Raw genomic sequence first — 18,553 nt, 5'->3', positions numbered from 1 at the left:
ATATATTTCTGTATAACTTATTTATATTATTCAAATTAAATGTTAAAGGAGTTAAATTTGCTAATTAGAGACCTTTTATTGCAAATTTTAGACTATATATTTTAACAACAATATCTAAAACGGTAATATTGCTATTGTAAAAATAATAAGATAATCAGAGCATAGTTCTACATTGGTACAAGTTATTATATCTACAAGAGCTGTACAAATGTAATCTAGTTTTTTTAAATTACAGCAACTTACCTTTATATCCTACAATATCCTTGTCCTTTGAGAATCCTTATCTTATTTTGATGCATAAATTATCCTTTTGGGAAGAAAGCAAATGTCAAACAAGAAGGAAACCAGTCTATTTACTTTTCGCAATCTTGGCAATAGCGATTTCCACAGTATTGATAGGTAAAGATTTTGGAAGATTGTAATCTAGAGACATCTTAGTCCAACGTAAACATCATACTCATCACAAAGTGATTGAAGTAGGAAATAATATTTGGACCCATATTAAAATTTAACATTAACTGTTATTATATATATATTTTTTAGTATAAGAACAAAACTATAAACCCTGTCTTATCGAAATGGATGTTGAAAATAAGTTTCAGATTATTCCTTAACAGAAATGACTTTATATAAGAGAGGACAAATTAAAGATATTAAAACTTGAAGTGCCCATCGTTAAACTTAGTACGGTCGTAATTTAATGGACATCAAACTGACTAACTTCATAACTGTAAAATATTACAGTAATTTAGAAATTACAGTGATAATAATATACTTTATTACAGTTCTCACGAAAATAATAGCATGACACAACGTCAAAAGTACCTATAGTGGTAAAAAATAATTTAGTTTAAACTTAGAGATTTTACACGAGTCATATCATCAAGGTGTAGTATAGAGATATTATTTGCGAATTTTATAAATTAAAATTTTATGTTGATCACAATTTTAAATTGATACCATGATACTTCCAACCTTTTAAGTTGAACATAATTAAATTTCTTATGTGATAGTGAAAAAAGAACATTTTTCTTTTTTAATCTAAAATATTTTATATTTGGAAATGTATCGATTTAGTTTCTTTTATTCTCAGAAGCGTTGAATATACGCTAATTTAGTTCTATTTCTTAACACGCTATATTATTTAAGGGGATATATGTATAAGCATATTATTACCAATTTTCATACTCATATCAATTAATATTCCTATGAGAAAACTGACATTTTTCTGATCTACAAAAACATTATCAAGAAAGAACAATAAGAAGTAAGAAATAAGAGTAAATAAGAAGAAGTAAGAGTATACACGAATATGTTTTAAATTAGAACTACTATGTATCTACATTTGCTGTACGAAATATAAAAAGAATAGACTAAAATTTTCATATGAATATATCAGTGATGAAAAATTATAGAAATCTGATTTTAATTCTAATATGTATACATATTAGACTATTTTATAAGATAGGTTCAAAACTTTTTCTAGTTAATTTAGATTAGGAATAACTTTAAATTAAAATAATATTTTGCATATGCCCCTCAAGATGTGTGACGTTGTGTTCAGGGGATCAAGTAACTTATAAATTTGCTTTAAACAAGAGACAGATTACATTTTATTAAAGCTGGCATATATTATATTTTGGATTATCAATGAAATAATTTTCTATAGATATTTTTTAAGACAAAATTTTCTTGAAAGAACTTATCGTTTTTCATGTTCCAACTCCATTATATTATAAAATTGAAGAGAGTAGTTTGTGGAAATTCAGGTAACGAGGTAAAATCGTTCATAACTTCTCCTAGAACAACATTACAAAACAAACTGTTCCATTTAAAGGAGTTAGTAAAGCTTCTAGTCTATTTTCACAATACAATGTAGTGGTTTAAACTATAATATTCGATGTTTCTCAGTCAGGGATTAATCATATGCTAAAAACCGAAAAATCACCGAGACACAATTACTGAAACTGTACTTATAAGCATAGTCTTAAACATAAAACGAAATTTTAATATAATGAAATAACGCGTAGTAATCCGAAAATATTATTTTTGTTTAAATTAATACTTAGATCTCATTAATACACAGCTAAATTGTCTCAAAATTATTTTTGAGCATTTTATAAAAAGTTATTTTCCATAAAATTCTAAAAGGAAAAAAAATGGCTTACAATAGACGTTTTTTGTTCATTTTGGTCATGATAAATAAAAAACCAATTGACAAAAATTTTCATCTCGTCTGCCTATGATCACGGTTGCTGCAAAGTAACCGAAGCGCCGGGAGTAATTTTTTTTTAAGTAATAAAGAAACGCTAAGTGCATCCGAAAAAAAATATTTAGGTAGTTACATACATGCAAATAATGCAAGTTCTATGTAAAAGAAATATATAAAAAGATGCCCGAATTCGCCACATCACCTTTGTTAACATGTTTTGTTATAATATTACTAAAATAAATACTGAAAGTAAACTAAGAACGTCAGAACAGGAGAAGGGTCCTCCTGTAACGGTGAGGTGCCGAAAAGCGAAGGGAGATTGAACTTTGTCGTTAATGGGTGTGCAATAAGGACGTGTATTGACTGTTGGATAGATAGCTTCCCTGGATTGATAATAGTTGTTTTATTACTTAGACATCACATCAAACTATAGACATTTTTCTGTGTGAAATCATATATTTATTAAATTTTCATAACATCTTCATATGTTATGTGTGATCTCGTGTTATACAAAATAATTACTTCTTTTTTACCCTACAGAAAACTCTACAAACTTTAATTAAACTCTGTATTTGACCTCAAAACAAAATTAAACGTAATAAAAAGAAACTCCGGATTTGTAAAGCTCTTTCTCTCGGTTCTACTAAAACCACATTTCTTTAGCTTTGTACTTAAAACCGTCCGCCTTAATTACAAGTTTAAACTAAGGTAACTAACGAAAGCAAATTATAATATGTTTAAATACGTAATAAATAATTTTATTACGAAACTTGAAATGATAGACATCTTCATCATTTGTATTTGAAGCAAAAAGTTATTAAAGAAACGTTATTTTGTACGACAAAGCTTGTCCTCTGTAAACATAAATCTCAGCATCCGTAGACCTTAGTTTCTTTCAGTTTTTTAACTATGGCAATAATCAGTGCTATAAACTTATATTTCACAAATGTTACTTTGTAACTGTACCTAATCACTCTTTAGTTTAAAAAATAAACAAATAATAGCATATAGCGACCTCATGAGACAAAACTTCTAGTATTTTGTGTTTAAAAAGCTAATAATAAATTTCATATAATTTCCTCCACTAATAATTAAAAAGTTTAAAAAAAAGTTTAAAAAAAAACAAGTCTAATAAGAAGGTATTTTCTACTAAATAAAATCCGACTATATGAAACGAAACTTCTTAACATTCAATGGATTCATCGTGCAGGTGCCGGATCCATCGTGTTGCCGGGAGAGGAGCTTCAACAGTGCCTTGGACTTTTGACACTGGTGTAAGTTTAAGGAGCCTCATCTTTAACCCGCGCATTAAACGCTCACCTCCACCGTGCCGCAACTCTCTATACCTAACCAAATTCGAAAAGCACCTATTAGAGCTGCCTTCGCAGTACTTTCCAAGAATGAATTAGCTTTGGACAGACTCAAGTCCTTTAGTAGGTTGTAGAGACATATAGCTGTTGTACCTCTCGATCCCACTTCTATCGCGTACAAATCTACGACGAACCTTTTCTTAGTGAGTTCTTTAGTGAGCTCGTAATATTTATTGACTTGACCTGAAGCTCTATTTACTCAACGCGCTTAAAAATTCGCGAATACATAAATGTGTCTGGTCTGGAGGCTGACACACAAAAATATTCTAAGATCTTGTATTGTTTTTCATACGTATCCTTCATTATAATCCAAACCGAAGAATACAGAATATGCTTATGCAACATTTTATACAATGCTGTATAAGCATATTTTGAGCCTAAAATAAATATTTATTTTCAACCAAACAAACCTTTAGTCGACTAGATTTATAAAAATTGCCAAAGACAAAGGAAAAGTATAGCGTAAATATTAATAAATTTAATCCTTAACTATAAAATCTACAAATTCAGGGTCAACTCTTTTCAAGATTTTTTAGGAGCAAATTAATAAGTCTTTTCTGTAAACGATTGGACGTACTATCCGGTAAAGGTTTTATTTTACCCCCATTTGATTTGATATCATCTATAGCCATCATTACTTTTATTTTAAACTGTCTAATTTGGTCTTCTGACATTGTTTCGAATTCTGGTAAAAGACTTAAGAGAAAGTATCTCATAGCTTCACAAACTGTTCGTGGTGCGTCGCTCGATGGTATTGAACTAATGTCATAAGCAATCTCTGTCTCTTGACGTTTTCTTTTTATGCTACTATTTCCCTCTTTTCTTTTTCTTTTATTTGGTACAGAATTTGAATGAGACTGCACCCTTTCGACGTGGGAGTCCTCATCAGATATTATTTCTGAATTAATTGTGTCACATATTAACTGACACTCGTCCTCAGATTTTACGGCACAAATAAATATATCTGAATCTTTGCTGGTGTTTGGTTCGTCCTTTTGTTCGAGATTATTAATTGGTTTTAGGAATGGTATTAAGAAATGTAGATATGGTATTAGATAATACGGTTTTCTCGGTTTTTCACTTGGTTTGAGATTTCTGAGGAGCGAACTTCTAATGTTTCTCCATTTCTCTTTACATTCTGCTACTGTAACAAAAACATATATTGTTAAGATTTTAAAAGGAATTTGTCCAGCGATTTAGTTTTTTTCATTAAAATTAATAAAATTTTAAGAAGTTTCCAAATACTATCAAAAAATATGTTAGTATGTATCTATTTAACAATTAAAGCTAATAACAAATATTAAGTTATGTTCCTAATATCTCCTACTAAAAAATATTAGCAATGTCACCAAGTAGCGCTTTATAGTACGTTAAAAAATTTTCTTTTAACTGTAAGACTATTTTTCAGTTTAAACGTTTTTTATGGTTGTTTAAATACATTGACTATGTAATGAGATCTAAGATTTTTGCGAGTTTTATTCATTTAAACATTGACTATGTCTTTACCTTAATTTTAGCAATAACATTATTTTAACAAATAGTATTTACCTGACAGCTCTGTACTGCTGGAAACTTGTGCCCAGGCCTCTTCAGCTAAATCTTTACGATTGTATTCTGGCAAAAAGTTATTATATAAACACTCAAACTTCTCTATTTCCTGCACAAGTCTTATTTCGGATGACATATTAACTATAAAACAATATAATTAATAGCCACTAACGTATGCAACGTGCACGTATACTATATAAGTGACGCCGCGATAACGCCGCACTCTCCCCGCACTCTCCCCGCACCGATCACTCGCCGACCCTGCGCTGTCTTCACGTCGTCACCCCCCTCACCCCACCCGTTGTTACCGGCCTATTCCCCTCTACCCTTATGCCAGTCGTATGCGCTCGTCTCGAATTCGAAATCGAACACTCGATTCGTTTGTGCCGATTTCGATTCGGAATAGAAAATAATACTTTTTATACCTAAAAATTATTATTTTCTGTTATCAAATGAACAAGTACGATAATTCAGTTTATTTACAAAACAGGTCCATAATGGGGTACCCCATAGTACCAAATAAAATGAGTAAGGGTTAAAGTAATTTTCTTCAAAACACTAAGTAATTGATCTGCAGTAACAAAATAAATACATGATAATAGTCACATAAACACTTACCTTTTATACGCGTATTCGTAGTCACTCAAAATTACATACAATTACGTTGGAAATAGTGTTTTATTTTAAAAATCAAACGCGCACAACCTAGTCACCGGTCGCTGTCGGACTAAAGAGAAATAAAAGATGGCCTCTTTTTAGCGAAAACAAAACACATCTAGAGACCCGGCGGTACTCGAGTCCCCATTATGCCCCCTCTCCCCTATTTGCATAAAAAATTGTAACGAAATATTTTGTCTTCAAGAGAATGGAGTTTTAAATAGTAGTCACTGCAGTTTATATTAACTCTTTTATACAATCCCGCTCACCTAATAGTAATTACTATCAACACCCCTCACAAACTGTAAGCCGCCCCAAGAATAGTTGAGGTTTGGACTTTGAAAGCAAAATGTATTTCTCTATTAAAGAATGAAAGTTTAAGCAGAAACATAAAGTATGTATATTATTCGGAGAACCGAAAACATTTTCCATGATTAAGCGGCTGTAGGTAAGTTCTAAATTCAAAAACAGGAAGGACAAAAGAAGCTCAATTATTAATGTTAGTTATGTGTCATAGTCAATACCTACACCTTTATAACTACAATTGATATTGGAATGAGATATCATTGCAGTAATAATTTAATTAGCCGACTTAGATTCAGATCTTTTATATACGAGTAGACACCTAAATCTAAAATTACATGTTAAAATTATTTTTTTATAATATTAAATTGACTTTATAACACTCAAACATGTATATTTAATTTATGAGATACTTTTATATTTTTTTCAATTTTAATTTTTACATGATTGAAAATTTATTAAAAACAGTCAAACGATCATTGCCTTTTTAAAAAAATATGAAATTATAATAATTACAAACAAATTTATACAATCTCAAACTGTAGTTACTTCTTCACCAACAATATGTCTTGCAGGTACGTAGCCTTGTAATTGCATAGCTGCCGCGAGTCTCTCATTTCAGTTGTTAGTGGCAATCTGTCGCCAATTAACTCTCCTTCTACGTATAAACTGAGCACATTTACACTTTAACGACGCTGTTACTAGATTGCTAGTTACAGACTTACAGTATAAGACAGAGGTGTCTTAGTTTCACAAATGAAGTACAGAAGACGTTTTTGATGTTGTTAGAAATAACTTTGATTTACATCTACTAGAGTACCTGTTAGTCGTGCATAAAATTTAGATACTTGAACAAAATGCACAACTACATACAGCCTAGAATCCTAACGTAGAAGATCTCTTTTTCTAATAATCCATATTTTATTTCATTGTCATCCTTTTATGAGGCTTTGACTTACGATTTCTAGTATTTCGTGTTTAAAAATCCAATAACATACCTACTTCATATTACTATTCTCCACTAATAATAATCAATGTTTTTTTAACAAAACAAGTGTGATAAGCAGGTATTTTCAACAAAATAGAATCCTATTTATAAATAATATTCTAAGTCCGAATGTGTAAACGTAAACATATTTTAATTAAAAATTTTACATTCATAATGTTATTAAAAGGACAAAAAATTTATAACTTAACTATAGCTAGTATTAACACGTAGAATCAAATGTTTTCTACTCAATCGCTTCATTTCTAATCACAGTTAATTTCACTCAACATACAACTATACTTCAGAACAAACAATCTGATCAACTATTTAATCTTAAGGAACTTTGATTAATTTTTCAGCCTCATCAATGCACAGTTTTACTAACTCACTCGATGATAGGTTAATTTATTACGCGATAGGTGAACAAAGATTGCCTTCTATCTTATAAATATCAACTATGGATTTTGGTTTTTGTAACACAATATTTTATTAATTTAATAACTACCGAACCTTAATGTTTCTGTATACCATACAATGATATCAATTATAGTTATACAAGTTATAAGTACTGTTTACAGTTTCAACAAACTTTCATATAAGTTTGTGTTGTTACAAACACTTGAAAAGTGCTTGTAGAAGATACACGACATAACATTGTCTCCTAAACACAATACGATATTTGAAACGTTTTCTGAACATCTTTGGGATAAATCTTATGTAGAGTCTTTTACAAACTTTTCAGTGGGTGTTATTCAACTTTTATTACTTTAATTCTAGTTTTTCTTAACATTATCCAGTTATAAATCTATTTTAAATTAATATTTTCACTAAAACTTATATTTTCACTTATATTTAATTCAACAATTTTAGTTTAAATATTTTGCTTTTAACCTTTTTTCGTTACTTTCGAAACGGAGTCAAAATAAAGTCTAAAGTTAATTTATATTTGACTTATTTATAATACGACATGTCTGTTATGATATTTATCCCCTAGAATTACTTACAATAAAAGCCATCATCAGTTTCATCACGACCAAGTAAAGCTTCTCAAAGACATATAACGCGTCAATATTGAGGCTCTACAAATACCCAAAGAGTTTCATAATATCCTTGAGCTGGAACGAAATCCTCAATCTAGACGCTGGAATCAATATAATACCTACGGCGTGGTTACTCTAAACTTCTGGTTAATATAGTGTTAGATCTTAGGTAATGTCTATATATGAAAATATATAGAACTCGATAAAATATCACACTAATATAATAGTGTATAGCCTATAGGTACCAGTAGTAACAAAAAATATCTTTGCAAAAAAACTTAAAAAAACAGAAAAAACCTGTCGTCTGAAGACAGAACAAATGCATCGAAATATATGGGAATATAGAAAAGGGTTTTTTATCGTTTCCTAATCATTGTAATGTCAGAAAATGAATTATTTATAAATAATCTCGCAGTTATCGATATAAAGTTAAGTTGTTATTTCACCATAATTAAATTAAGTGGATAGTTAGAAAGACACTAATGACGAAATGTTAACTGGTTATATAAAAATTTAATCTACATGATTACATATAGTCGTACATCGTATTATTCAGTATGTAGTGGTTATCTTTCGTTAGTTGTCTTATTTCGTTTTGGTAGAACACATAATAAAATATATATATTTTTTAATTTAATGTTCCAATTTTCAGTATTATACTTGAACAGTGTTATATTAAGATTAAACAGTTGATTTATATCATACTTAAAAAAATCAACGTTCAAAGCTATATTTAAAAAAATCAACTACGATAAAAGTTTGAACCTAGCAATATATAACGTAGATTTCATATAATTAAAACAGAATTCTCATGTTATGAATATTTATTGAACGTATAGTTAACGCCACAGTATTGCTTTACACGTACGTATCCATCTTTTATACGTACCATAGACATAGGTCATAGAGTATTATAATAATTTATTACTGGTAACAATGGCTCCCTCGAGAGCTTAAAATACCCGCCTTTCTTAAGAGATTTTGTAAGAATATGGTGGAAATTGTTAGTAGAATTAATGTATTGATTTTGATAACTTTCTATTTATAACTTGTGTATATTTTTTACTTACATATTATTTGACAATTTCGTCAAATTCAAGGCAAATTTTGTACGTTTTCATTATTATTCCTCTAATATTAGCCCTGTATACCAGTAGTAACAGATATGTTTTTACACATGAATAACAAAAATTATTAAAAAATAACTGTGAAATAATTTTTTTTTACAAAGTAAATCTAAAATTTGAAGATTTTTAATAAGTGATGATAATAATAATATCAACTTTCTTTAAATTTATCTATATTTCAAATTAAAAACAGTCTTGTTGTGTTGTGTCATAAATTATTAAAAAAACAACTGTCCTATTACGAGCTTTACAAATTCACAAGTTATCACCCTTTACAATAAATTCTTGTGAATTAAAAAGCCCCATAAGCCCTAAAAGCCCCATAAACGTTGGCCCAAGCATGAACTTAATTGCGATTAATAACATAAGGGGGATTTTATTTATATCTACGAAAACCAAATGTAATGTTAAGACTTTGGTTCTACTTAAGTAGGTACCCAATTCTGCCAACATTCAGGAACACTTATTTTTTTCCTACTTAGATCCAAGTATATTTTTTTTATTATATGGAATGTGTAAAATACATTAATGTGTGTCAGATCTATACTGAAGTAAAATAAACTAAAAACACTGAACTTTTCATTTTAAGTAGAGAACATATTTGTTATATAATAGTATTTAAAACAGCATAAGCTGGAATAAGGCTAACGAGCTATTGTTATATAATATATCACATAGAATATCAATTTCTTATAAATTATTATACATATTTTTTCTCAGCCTTGTCCAAAATTAGGCGTGAAAAATATTAGATACGGCATTCCTACGTGAAATAATATAGGTTAACTAATACAGAAGTTAATTAGGCAACTTTATAATATCAAAATAGTATATGTCAAAATACCGCTATGTATTATGTTATGTAAGGTCTGTTGGTAATCCATTATTATACATGATTTCTGAACGATGTCATTCAATTTACTCATCCGATGAAGCGGTGTTATCGGTAATGTTCAGCCTTCAGGCGGCGGAAGATAATTCGTCAATTTTAACATAACCCACTATCATACAGGACCATGAGTTATAGAGCCACTTGCTATACATTATCAGTATAACACTGTTCATGAAAAAACAATGATTCAATGAAGCCACTGAAATTAAATATGAAATGCAGTAATTTATTTTCACGCGAAACAGAACGACAATTGTATAGGATAAAATAAAAAAATAAAATTACCCTTTATTGCTGTTACAATTTTAACTTATTTACACTAATCTAAACATTATTTAAAAAAATGATGTAAGAAATGTAAGAAAACTATAACTATAAAAATTTACTTAAACTTAAACATATTCTCGGAAATGGCTTATCTATTCTATTAACAGCTTGTCTTTCGACGAAGGCCTCTCAGGATTTCCATTTGATTCTGTCTTTTGCTGTACGTAACCATTCTGGCCCGGCTACTTGCTTCAAATCATCTTCCCATCGCTTTAGCCGTCTGCCTCTGCTTCTTCAGCTTTCTCTAGGGTACCTTTCCAAGTTTCCGTTACTATTCTGGTCCATTTCTCTTTCTTTTCTCTCAGCATATGTCCTGTCCAGCGCCATTTTAATTTTCTAAATAATATGTAATTCCAATTCCAACGCTGTATTTTTTTAAGTTTTTCCAGAATTTTTGAATATAGAAATTTTAAGAATTTAAGATTGAAAGCTTTTTGTTATTGATTTCACTTGTCTTTTAAAATAAAAAGGTTATTATTTAGCGAATCTCATTAAGTTTGTTTGTAAGCTTTTTTTATGTTTGAAAATGTGCGTAATAAATTTTTTTGTCATTTTGTTTATTATGATAAGAATAATTGGGTATGCAAATAATTGATCTCAATGTCACTGCCTAATTATAATAAAGTAGGTCACTAATAATCTGTTACAAAAGTATGCTACACATTCTTTATTATCTATAGTTTTATAAAAAACTCAATTTGTTATAAACAAAAATTGTGATTAAATTTTTTTTTGTACAAATTGCCTTTGATTTTTAGAAAATACGAGCAGACAATAAAATTCATTTAAAAAGAAAAATGACACGTCTTGCCATAAACACCATAATTTCAAATATATCGTGTTGGTAATAGAACCCTCAAATTATTATTAAAATACCTAAATATCGATATATGACTATTACACAGTCAGTAAAAAAAACTTACGAAGACACTGTTTAAAAAAATCTTATAAGCTTAACTGGTCGTACTGTGATATTAGTATGTTTTGTTTTGTGTCACTTATCTATTTAACGAACGATATTGGTTGAACTTTTCCAAACTTAGTCTTTTCTTTTATCTTTTCTAATTGTATTTTATCTCATCTCCTCACTCCCAACACGCTTCTCTCCATCCCGCTGACATATATTTAATTTATTTTGTTGTTGTTCAGTTAAGGCCCAAGTTTGACATCCGTATGTAAGACATGGCAATATGCAAGCATTGAAGACTTCGTTTCTCTGCCATAGGCATTTCTTTATTTTTCATTATTTCGCTCAACGACCAGAATCTCTTCGAAGTATTTGCTATTCTCCTATCTATTTCCTTCTGAATGCTTCCTGTCGGTGATACTAATTGACCCAAATAAACGTATTCGCTTACATATTCTAACTGTTGATTATTAACGGTAATAGCATTTTTTTGTAAAGAATTGCTCATTACTTTTATTTTCGTTATATTCATTGTGAGCCCTGCTTTTGCACTTTCGTCTGATAATTGTTGTAGCATTTTTACAAGGCTATCGGACATTCGGAGAAAAGTATTAGATCGTCAGCATATCTCAAATGACTAAGTTTGTCTCCATTTACGTTGAGTTCGAAATTATCCCAACCCAGTCACCTAAAGATCAGCTCCAACACAGCCGAGAATATTTTAGGGGAAATAGGGAACTTTAACGGACGCCTCTTTCTATCGGGAACTCTTCACCTGGCCTTTCCAGTTGTATTTGTGCTGTGCTTTTCCCATAAATATTTTTAAGTATTCGTGTATACTTCGTTTGGACCCCTTGTTGTTCTAATGATTCCCATATAATGTAGTGGTGTTCCAGGGAATCAAAGGCCTTGTTGAAGTCTACGAAACCCAAATAATATATTTTGTTTTATTGTATAGGATAAGTTTAAATAAATATTTAATCAATATATTATAAAGGTTAGAGTTTTTACTACGTCTTAAGAATGTATTTTATAAATTAAAACATTTTTAATGGCAAATATTTTTATAGATACACATAAGAATTAGGTACGACTTACGACATATTGTTAGTTGTGTGAACGAGAAAAAAGAATTAGGCATTTTGTGGAACAACTATTTTCGTACAATTTTTCATAAACAATTTTGGTCTGCTGATACTAACAATTTAAAATAATATATAACGTATATGTGAGAAAAAAACTTTTATTCGAATAAAGTGTTTTATTATCTATAGATATAGCAATTATAAAATTAAAAACAACAACACCTATTAATTAACTGTATTAAAAAGTGGTTTATTTCTAATATAATTTATTAGTCATTAAAAATGTACCTAACGAAAGTCCTTTCAAATTTCTTGCAACTACATCAACACCAAAATATACACCTTCATAAATAAAACAAAACAGTTTCTAACCTAACTTTATTTGAAAAACCTAGAGTACAAATGTAGATACGCTTTAATTGTATTCTATAAACATTTCATATAATAAACATTCATATCATTATAATTCCTAATTATCATTTAGTTTAAATATTTATATACTTTCAATGTAAACTTGAATATTCAAGGCATAATGGACTTTAAATTGCGTCTCAGGATAACAATTATTTTTTACTCTGTATGATTAAACGATGTCTACGTTAAATTCAAGGCAGCCATTTTGTATTTGAACTAACGCTACATACATTGAAGACCATATTTTGTTAATGATATAAAGCAGCCTTTTTGTGACTTTTATAAAAATATTTCTATTGCTTAGTTTATTATTATAATTGATTCATACATTTACAATTATTAATAGGTACCTACAAATATATAATCAATTGATTTTAATTATTAAATCAATAACATTTACGGTAAAAAATTTAGAATTTATTTAATTAAGATTTATATTAAGATGAATATCAAAAATGCATTAATATTGATATTTAAATCTGCAACAGTTCTCTGTGATCACTATTCTTTTTTATATTTTATTTATTTTTGAAGATACACAATATAAGATTATTTTTTTATTTCCTATAAATGTCTTGTAAAATCTTCGGTTACATCAACATTTGACGAATTGAAGTATATCTCCTCCAATGACAATTACGACATTTCTCAATAAAACTTATAATAGGAGATAAGTTCAAGGAATTATAAAAATATAATAAAATGTAACAAAAAATTAAGCAAACATAGTAGAATCAAACAATTTTTTTTCCCGATATACTCTCAATATTTTACTAATTTTATGAAAATAGAGTAATTCAGGCCTTGTATAGATATATATGAGAATTGTTTGCTTTAAGTAATAAGGTATATGCAAAATAGTTAATAATAATAAACACTATTTATTAAAAATTATAATCAATATATAATCTGATACAATTTAAAATTACATTACCATTATTACAAAAATCTTAGCCCAGTATATATTTAAATTTTTATTGACATTTCCATAGCTGTTCCATTACAATGCCTAAAAAACTATCCTACTTTTCAATAAAAAATATAACAGTAGTTTTTTATTTATATATAATATCATTAATAACAGATACTATTGAAAAAGCTCATAAGCTTTTCTTACATTAAAAAAAGATATTAATATTCGATTGGAGTTGGCAACACTGCAACATTTCTGTCAATATATCTCTCATTCAAATTCTTTAGAATATGGTGCCCTTTTGTAATAACAAGTGAATTTTGTTATTTCGTCATATATATATATGAATGTATTGCTAAACTTTATAACAAAATAATGACAACATAGCAAATTTAAATCTTATAAATGTAATTATATAACATTATATAACTGTAGCTGCAATAAGAGCACCATAACATCCAAAGGATCACAGACAAGAGACTACATATGAACATACAATTATATTATTAATATCTTCTTAAACAACTCTTTGCTTATATATTATTTAAAAAAAAAATGGTTCCAATTATGAAAAACCAAAACATGTTCTATTTAATATAAAGAATATATTGATAAAATGTAATGTGACTTTAAGTATTAATTCAGAAATTTAATTGGAACATTATAAGACTTTTTTTTTTCAAAAATAAAGGGGAATGGTATATATTTAACATCCATTATTATAAAAACAAAAATATTAAAAATAAAGGAGTAATGAATATTATTAAGTTCAATAAATTTTTTGAACTTTCCTAAACAATCAGAGCAAACTATGGTTTCAAGTCTGTTTTATTTTGTAGTTCGAAAATATTTTCATTTAAGATCATATTCATGTATAAATTCGATATCAACTTCCAAGACACAGTCAAAGAGAAAGAGGCTCCATATTAGTAAACCAAAGAGATTTTATAGAATTATCACTTAAATTACCAATCAGAATTCTGGACGGTAACAACTTATAAATGAACCGAGCCAAAAAATACATGTCTTATCCAAACATAGCGCCGCAATTGGAGCACCGTCTATTCTTCATCGCCAAACAGCACAAAATGCCGATAGGGAAAAATAAAATGGCGCACAAAATACCGAGACAAGTGAAATCGTCTTCTAATATACCCACTCGACATGCTGGGCAAGCACCTACAGCTATTATGGGAGGTGGTATGATAATGTTAGTAGCCCCATAGTTTGGGACAAAAGCTGTTTGCGGGGTTGTACCATATGGTGTGTAGCCCGGCGGTGGAGGGAATGACCCTTGGGGTGGCGGCGGCGGCGGCGGAGGGTAAGTATGTGCTCCTGAAACAAAAACAAATATAAATTCAAATGTTCATGTATAAACAATGACCAAGTTATATAAAATATCTGACTATAAACTCAAAGTCAAAAATAATGACCATAACAAAGTGACCAGTTCTGTTGTTGAAACTTGATACCATTATATAATAAATTATTGCCATTATCATTTGTATAGCCGAGTTTATTTATAGAATAATGTATCTGTATTCACATGGATAATATTACAAAAAAATATTTTTCTTATTTTCTGCAAAAGGATGGGTAAACTTTCCCTAAACGCCAAGGCCCAGTTACGTAAAGTAATCATGCACTTCTTTCATGAATGTACAATCTAGATGTAAAATTTATAGCAATGAATTTTGTGTTACACTTATATATTTTTGTAAAATCCCAACACACAAGTATAGAAATGCATAAATATATTTTGTGACTGCTTTTACTTGAAAAATAATCATAAAAATTAACTAATACTTCTTATCTGTGGTACTAAAGGATTTTTTAATAAATAAAACTCCATTACATTATACTTAGGTAAGTTGTTCTGAAGCTATTATGTGTGAAGAATAGCTCATACAAGTAATTTGAGCCAAAGTAGACTTTAAAGTTATGAGGCTAAGCAGGGATTGTATTCAGATGTCAAGGCCGGACAGGTCAATAGATTTAAAGACCATAAGTAAATTAAATATAAAACAAGCCTAAGATCGTTTAGTAGTTTCCAAAATATACATATTAGGCAAAAGTAGAATAAAGTTGAAGAAGGCAAAAGAAGTAGAATATATTTTACATTGTATTAGCTCATGTCACAATTTTATATTCTATTCAAGCAACCATATAACCAAGGCTTGATTTTGCAAGATCAGTGGTGGATACTGATAATTAAATTTTCTGTCCACAATAAAACTATAATAAGTGACATAATATTTTGTTATAAAAATTCCATGGCAATATTCTTTAAAGTTTTGTTAATACATTTAAAAAAGAGTAAAACAAATGTCTGTCATTACTTTTCATCCAAATATGAATGTATGAAATTAAAATAAAACTTTCAATAAGGAAAATTATCAACAATAACAGGATAAACAATGTAAATAGTATTGTATGTTATCATTTTATTCAAAAACCAGTACAAGAGAGTTAGACAAAATGGAATTATAATATTTAAAATATAGAACATATTTACGGTAATTAAATTAATTTGTTCTCATGACTAATTAATACGATAGAATAATAACTTTTCAAGTTTAGTAGTAATGAGAAATATATCGAAGTTTTAATTATGTCGGGCCAAATCCTAGTCGTTTACTATTACCTTTATTAATAACAAAAATTTCAGAGTGATAGCCGGGGCGTTTGGCACAAAGAATGTTTATTATCAATGGCGCAATATAGTTAAGTTATCTAGACTCTCCAAACAATATGCCGTGATTCATATTCATTTGATATAGAACATACCCGTTCCCATAGTAGCTGCTGAGTAAGGGGGTGGTTGTTCAGTAACAGTAGGTTTCTCCATTTTTCTTTGAATAAGAATTTTGAAGCACAAAAACTTTTAATAAGTTTATTATCACCAATTCCCACTTGACAACTATCCACTAAGCACTAACAAATCAGCTGTCAATTGTCGTCTAAAGAAAAATAAAATGTCAAAATTCATTTAGTCACTTGTCAAATAGATAAACAACAACAACACTAAAAATATTAGAAATCTTATGATTATTGTTTAATTATTAGTGAATGAAAATATTCATAAGTATTTCAAAATCTTTTGATTCAATTATCTCTAGGTTATGTTATTAAACAAGCAAGTAAACAATTTTTAAAGTTGTTTCGTGAATATAGAAATATGAGATGGAAAAAACCATAAGTTTAAAAAAAATCGGTGGCAGAGAACCACACCGATTCCTCAGGCCGCGGTATGCTGTCTGAGGAAAATGTATAGAGGATGGGTCTGAACTGTTGGCTTAAGATTTGAGCCGGTACGATATACAAAGATCTTCGTTGTGTCGGGTGTGTGGTTTTGGAGAGTAGTGGGATCCGAAGTAGGATGATCCACTGGTCTCCCGCAGTCGGTAGGAGCCCAATTGATGTTCTAGCCACTCACAATAGGCCGTCTCGTCAATTGTGTATCTTTCATGCCATTTGGCTGGCGGAGTTCGGGCATCCTTGCAGTCTCCCAATCAAGCCACACTGGTTAAACAGGTCCGGCTGTGTTGTTGGACTACAATTATAAAGCATCGTTTAACTTCCATCACTCATATATAAAAAGGAAAAGTAAATTTGGGCAGTAACTATATTTTCTTTCTCTTAAAGTCTAGCTCAAAAATATGAGAGGAGTGGACTGTAATCTCTTGCCAGTCCACCACTACTTAGAGACTAGTGAGGCGCACTTTTTTGACGGAAAGGCAGATTCTATATTCTTAACACGAGGCATGCCTTACATAGCCAGGTTACACTAATGGCTATAACATTTTTCAGCTCGCCGGGGTATGTGTGTTTATCCGTAATGACATTTGCCTCTCCTTCAACTTCAATACTCCAAATTTTGTGCCCTATGGATGCTGGCGGCCATATGCGTGGACTAAAATAGTTTATGCAGGTGTTAACCGATCGCACAACGATGACCAAGGGTTGGCTTGTTTATTTGGAGAATTCAGTGAGACCGATTATGTGATTATACTACGGAACTTTTCAATGCAGCTGATCTTTTAGGAGACTCGATTGCTCACCATTAAGTCTGGCTGTTTTCATACAAGCTTACTGGATTCTTTGGTCAATAGCGACTTCCACTGTAATAGCAAATATGGAGGAACAATCAGGAAAATAGCGGCAGGCTTCCTTCTCTACTGAAGATCCGTCGGGATGCATGAACACTTTAACTGTTTATTGCTGGCAAAATTTACTCTTGGCTTATAGCCTAATAAAAAAATTAAAAATTCGGCATATCTGTCCTGGACAGAAACCCTAAACGGATATGTTTTAAATGTTTGTTCCGAAAAATTTTGGACCTTTAACCAAGGGAACAAGTTTTACAAAATATTGGAATTTTTTTCTCGATCTTATGTTTGAAACTTTGTGTTTAACCTTTTGACTGTAGAGCTTTCTGGTACTAGCCAACACGGTCAAGACAAACTACTTTTAGTCCTCAATACAATGTCTGTCTTAACCTGACGGGACATTAGCTCATATGGCAACGAAAATATTTACTCGCTTCTATTTTCGCCCACAATGGACATCTAGACAACACAGTTATGGAGTAACGATAGGACATTAATGGATAAGTATCAGTCTAACCAGGATAAACTAGAGTTGGAAAGGGAAGCCATCCACTTGTATTAAATTTAACGGCACCAAAAGAAAAGAATGTTTTACAACTACAACTATCCTTGGAAAACTCGGAGCACCTTCATTAAGTTTAAAGCTAATACAGCTGCGAGA

At 29.8% G+C, this 18,553-nt stretch overlaps 2 protein-coding genes across 3 annotated transcripts; both read right to left on the bottom strand.

Annotated features, from left to right (window-relative positions):
* Window positions 1-4,040: 4,040 nt before the first annotated feature.
* On the bottom strand, window positions 4,041-5,370 carry LOC116772438 (uncharacterized). 2 transcript variants are annotated; one of them, XM_032664634.2, is made up of 2 exons: window positions 5,131-5,370; window positions 4,041-4,723 (listed from the first exon to the last, which is right to left on the bottom strand). In XM_032664634.2, exons 1-2 carry the CDS (start codon window positions 5,264-5,266, stop codon window positions 4,095-4,097), a joined length of 765 nt encoding a protein of 254 aa, XP_032520525.2. In that variant the 5' UTR covers window positions 5,267-5,370; the 3' UTR covers window positions 4,041-4,094. The 2 variants fall into 2 exon arrangements, with proteins under 2 accessions (XP_032520525.2, XP_032520524.2); XM_032664633.2 differs by having other exon boundaries at window positions 4,041-4,726; window positions 5,131-5,366.
* A 7,450-nt stretch (window positions 5,371-12,820) lies between these two features.
* On the bottom strand, window positions 12,821-16,739 carry LOC116772641 (membrane protein BRI3). Its single transcript, XM_032664884.2, has 2 exons — window positions 16,571-16,739; window positions 12,821-15,118 (listed from the first exon to the last, which is right to left on the bottom strand). The coding sequence occupies exons 1-2, from the start codon at window positions 16,629-16,631 to the stop codon at window positions 14,811-14,813; spliced, it is 369 nt and encodes a 122-aa protein (XP_032520775.1). The 5' UTR covers window positions 16,632-16,739; the 3' UTR covers window positions 12,821-14,810.
* Between the last annotated feature and the right edge of the window lie 1,814 nt (window positions 16,740-18,553).

The sequence above is a fragment of the Danaus plexippus genome, chromosome 12 (genome assembly GCF_018135715.1).
Source record: "Danaus plexippus chromosome 12, MEX_DaPlex, whole genome shotgun sequence".
NCBI classification, from domain to species: Eukaryota; Metazoa; Arthropoda; class Insecta; order Lepidoptera; family Nymphalidae; genus Danaus; species Danaus plexippus.
This window is presented reverse-complemented; position numbering and strand designations above follow the sequence as displayed.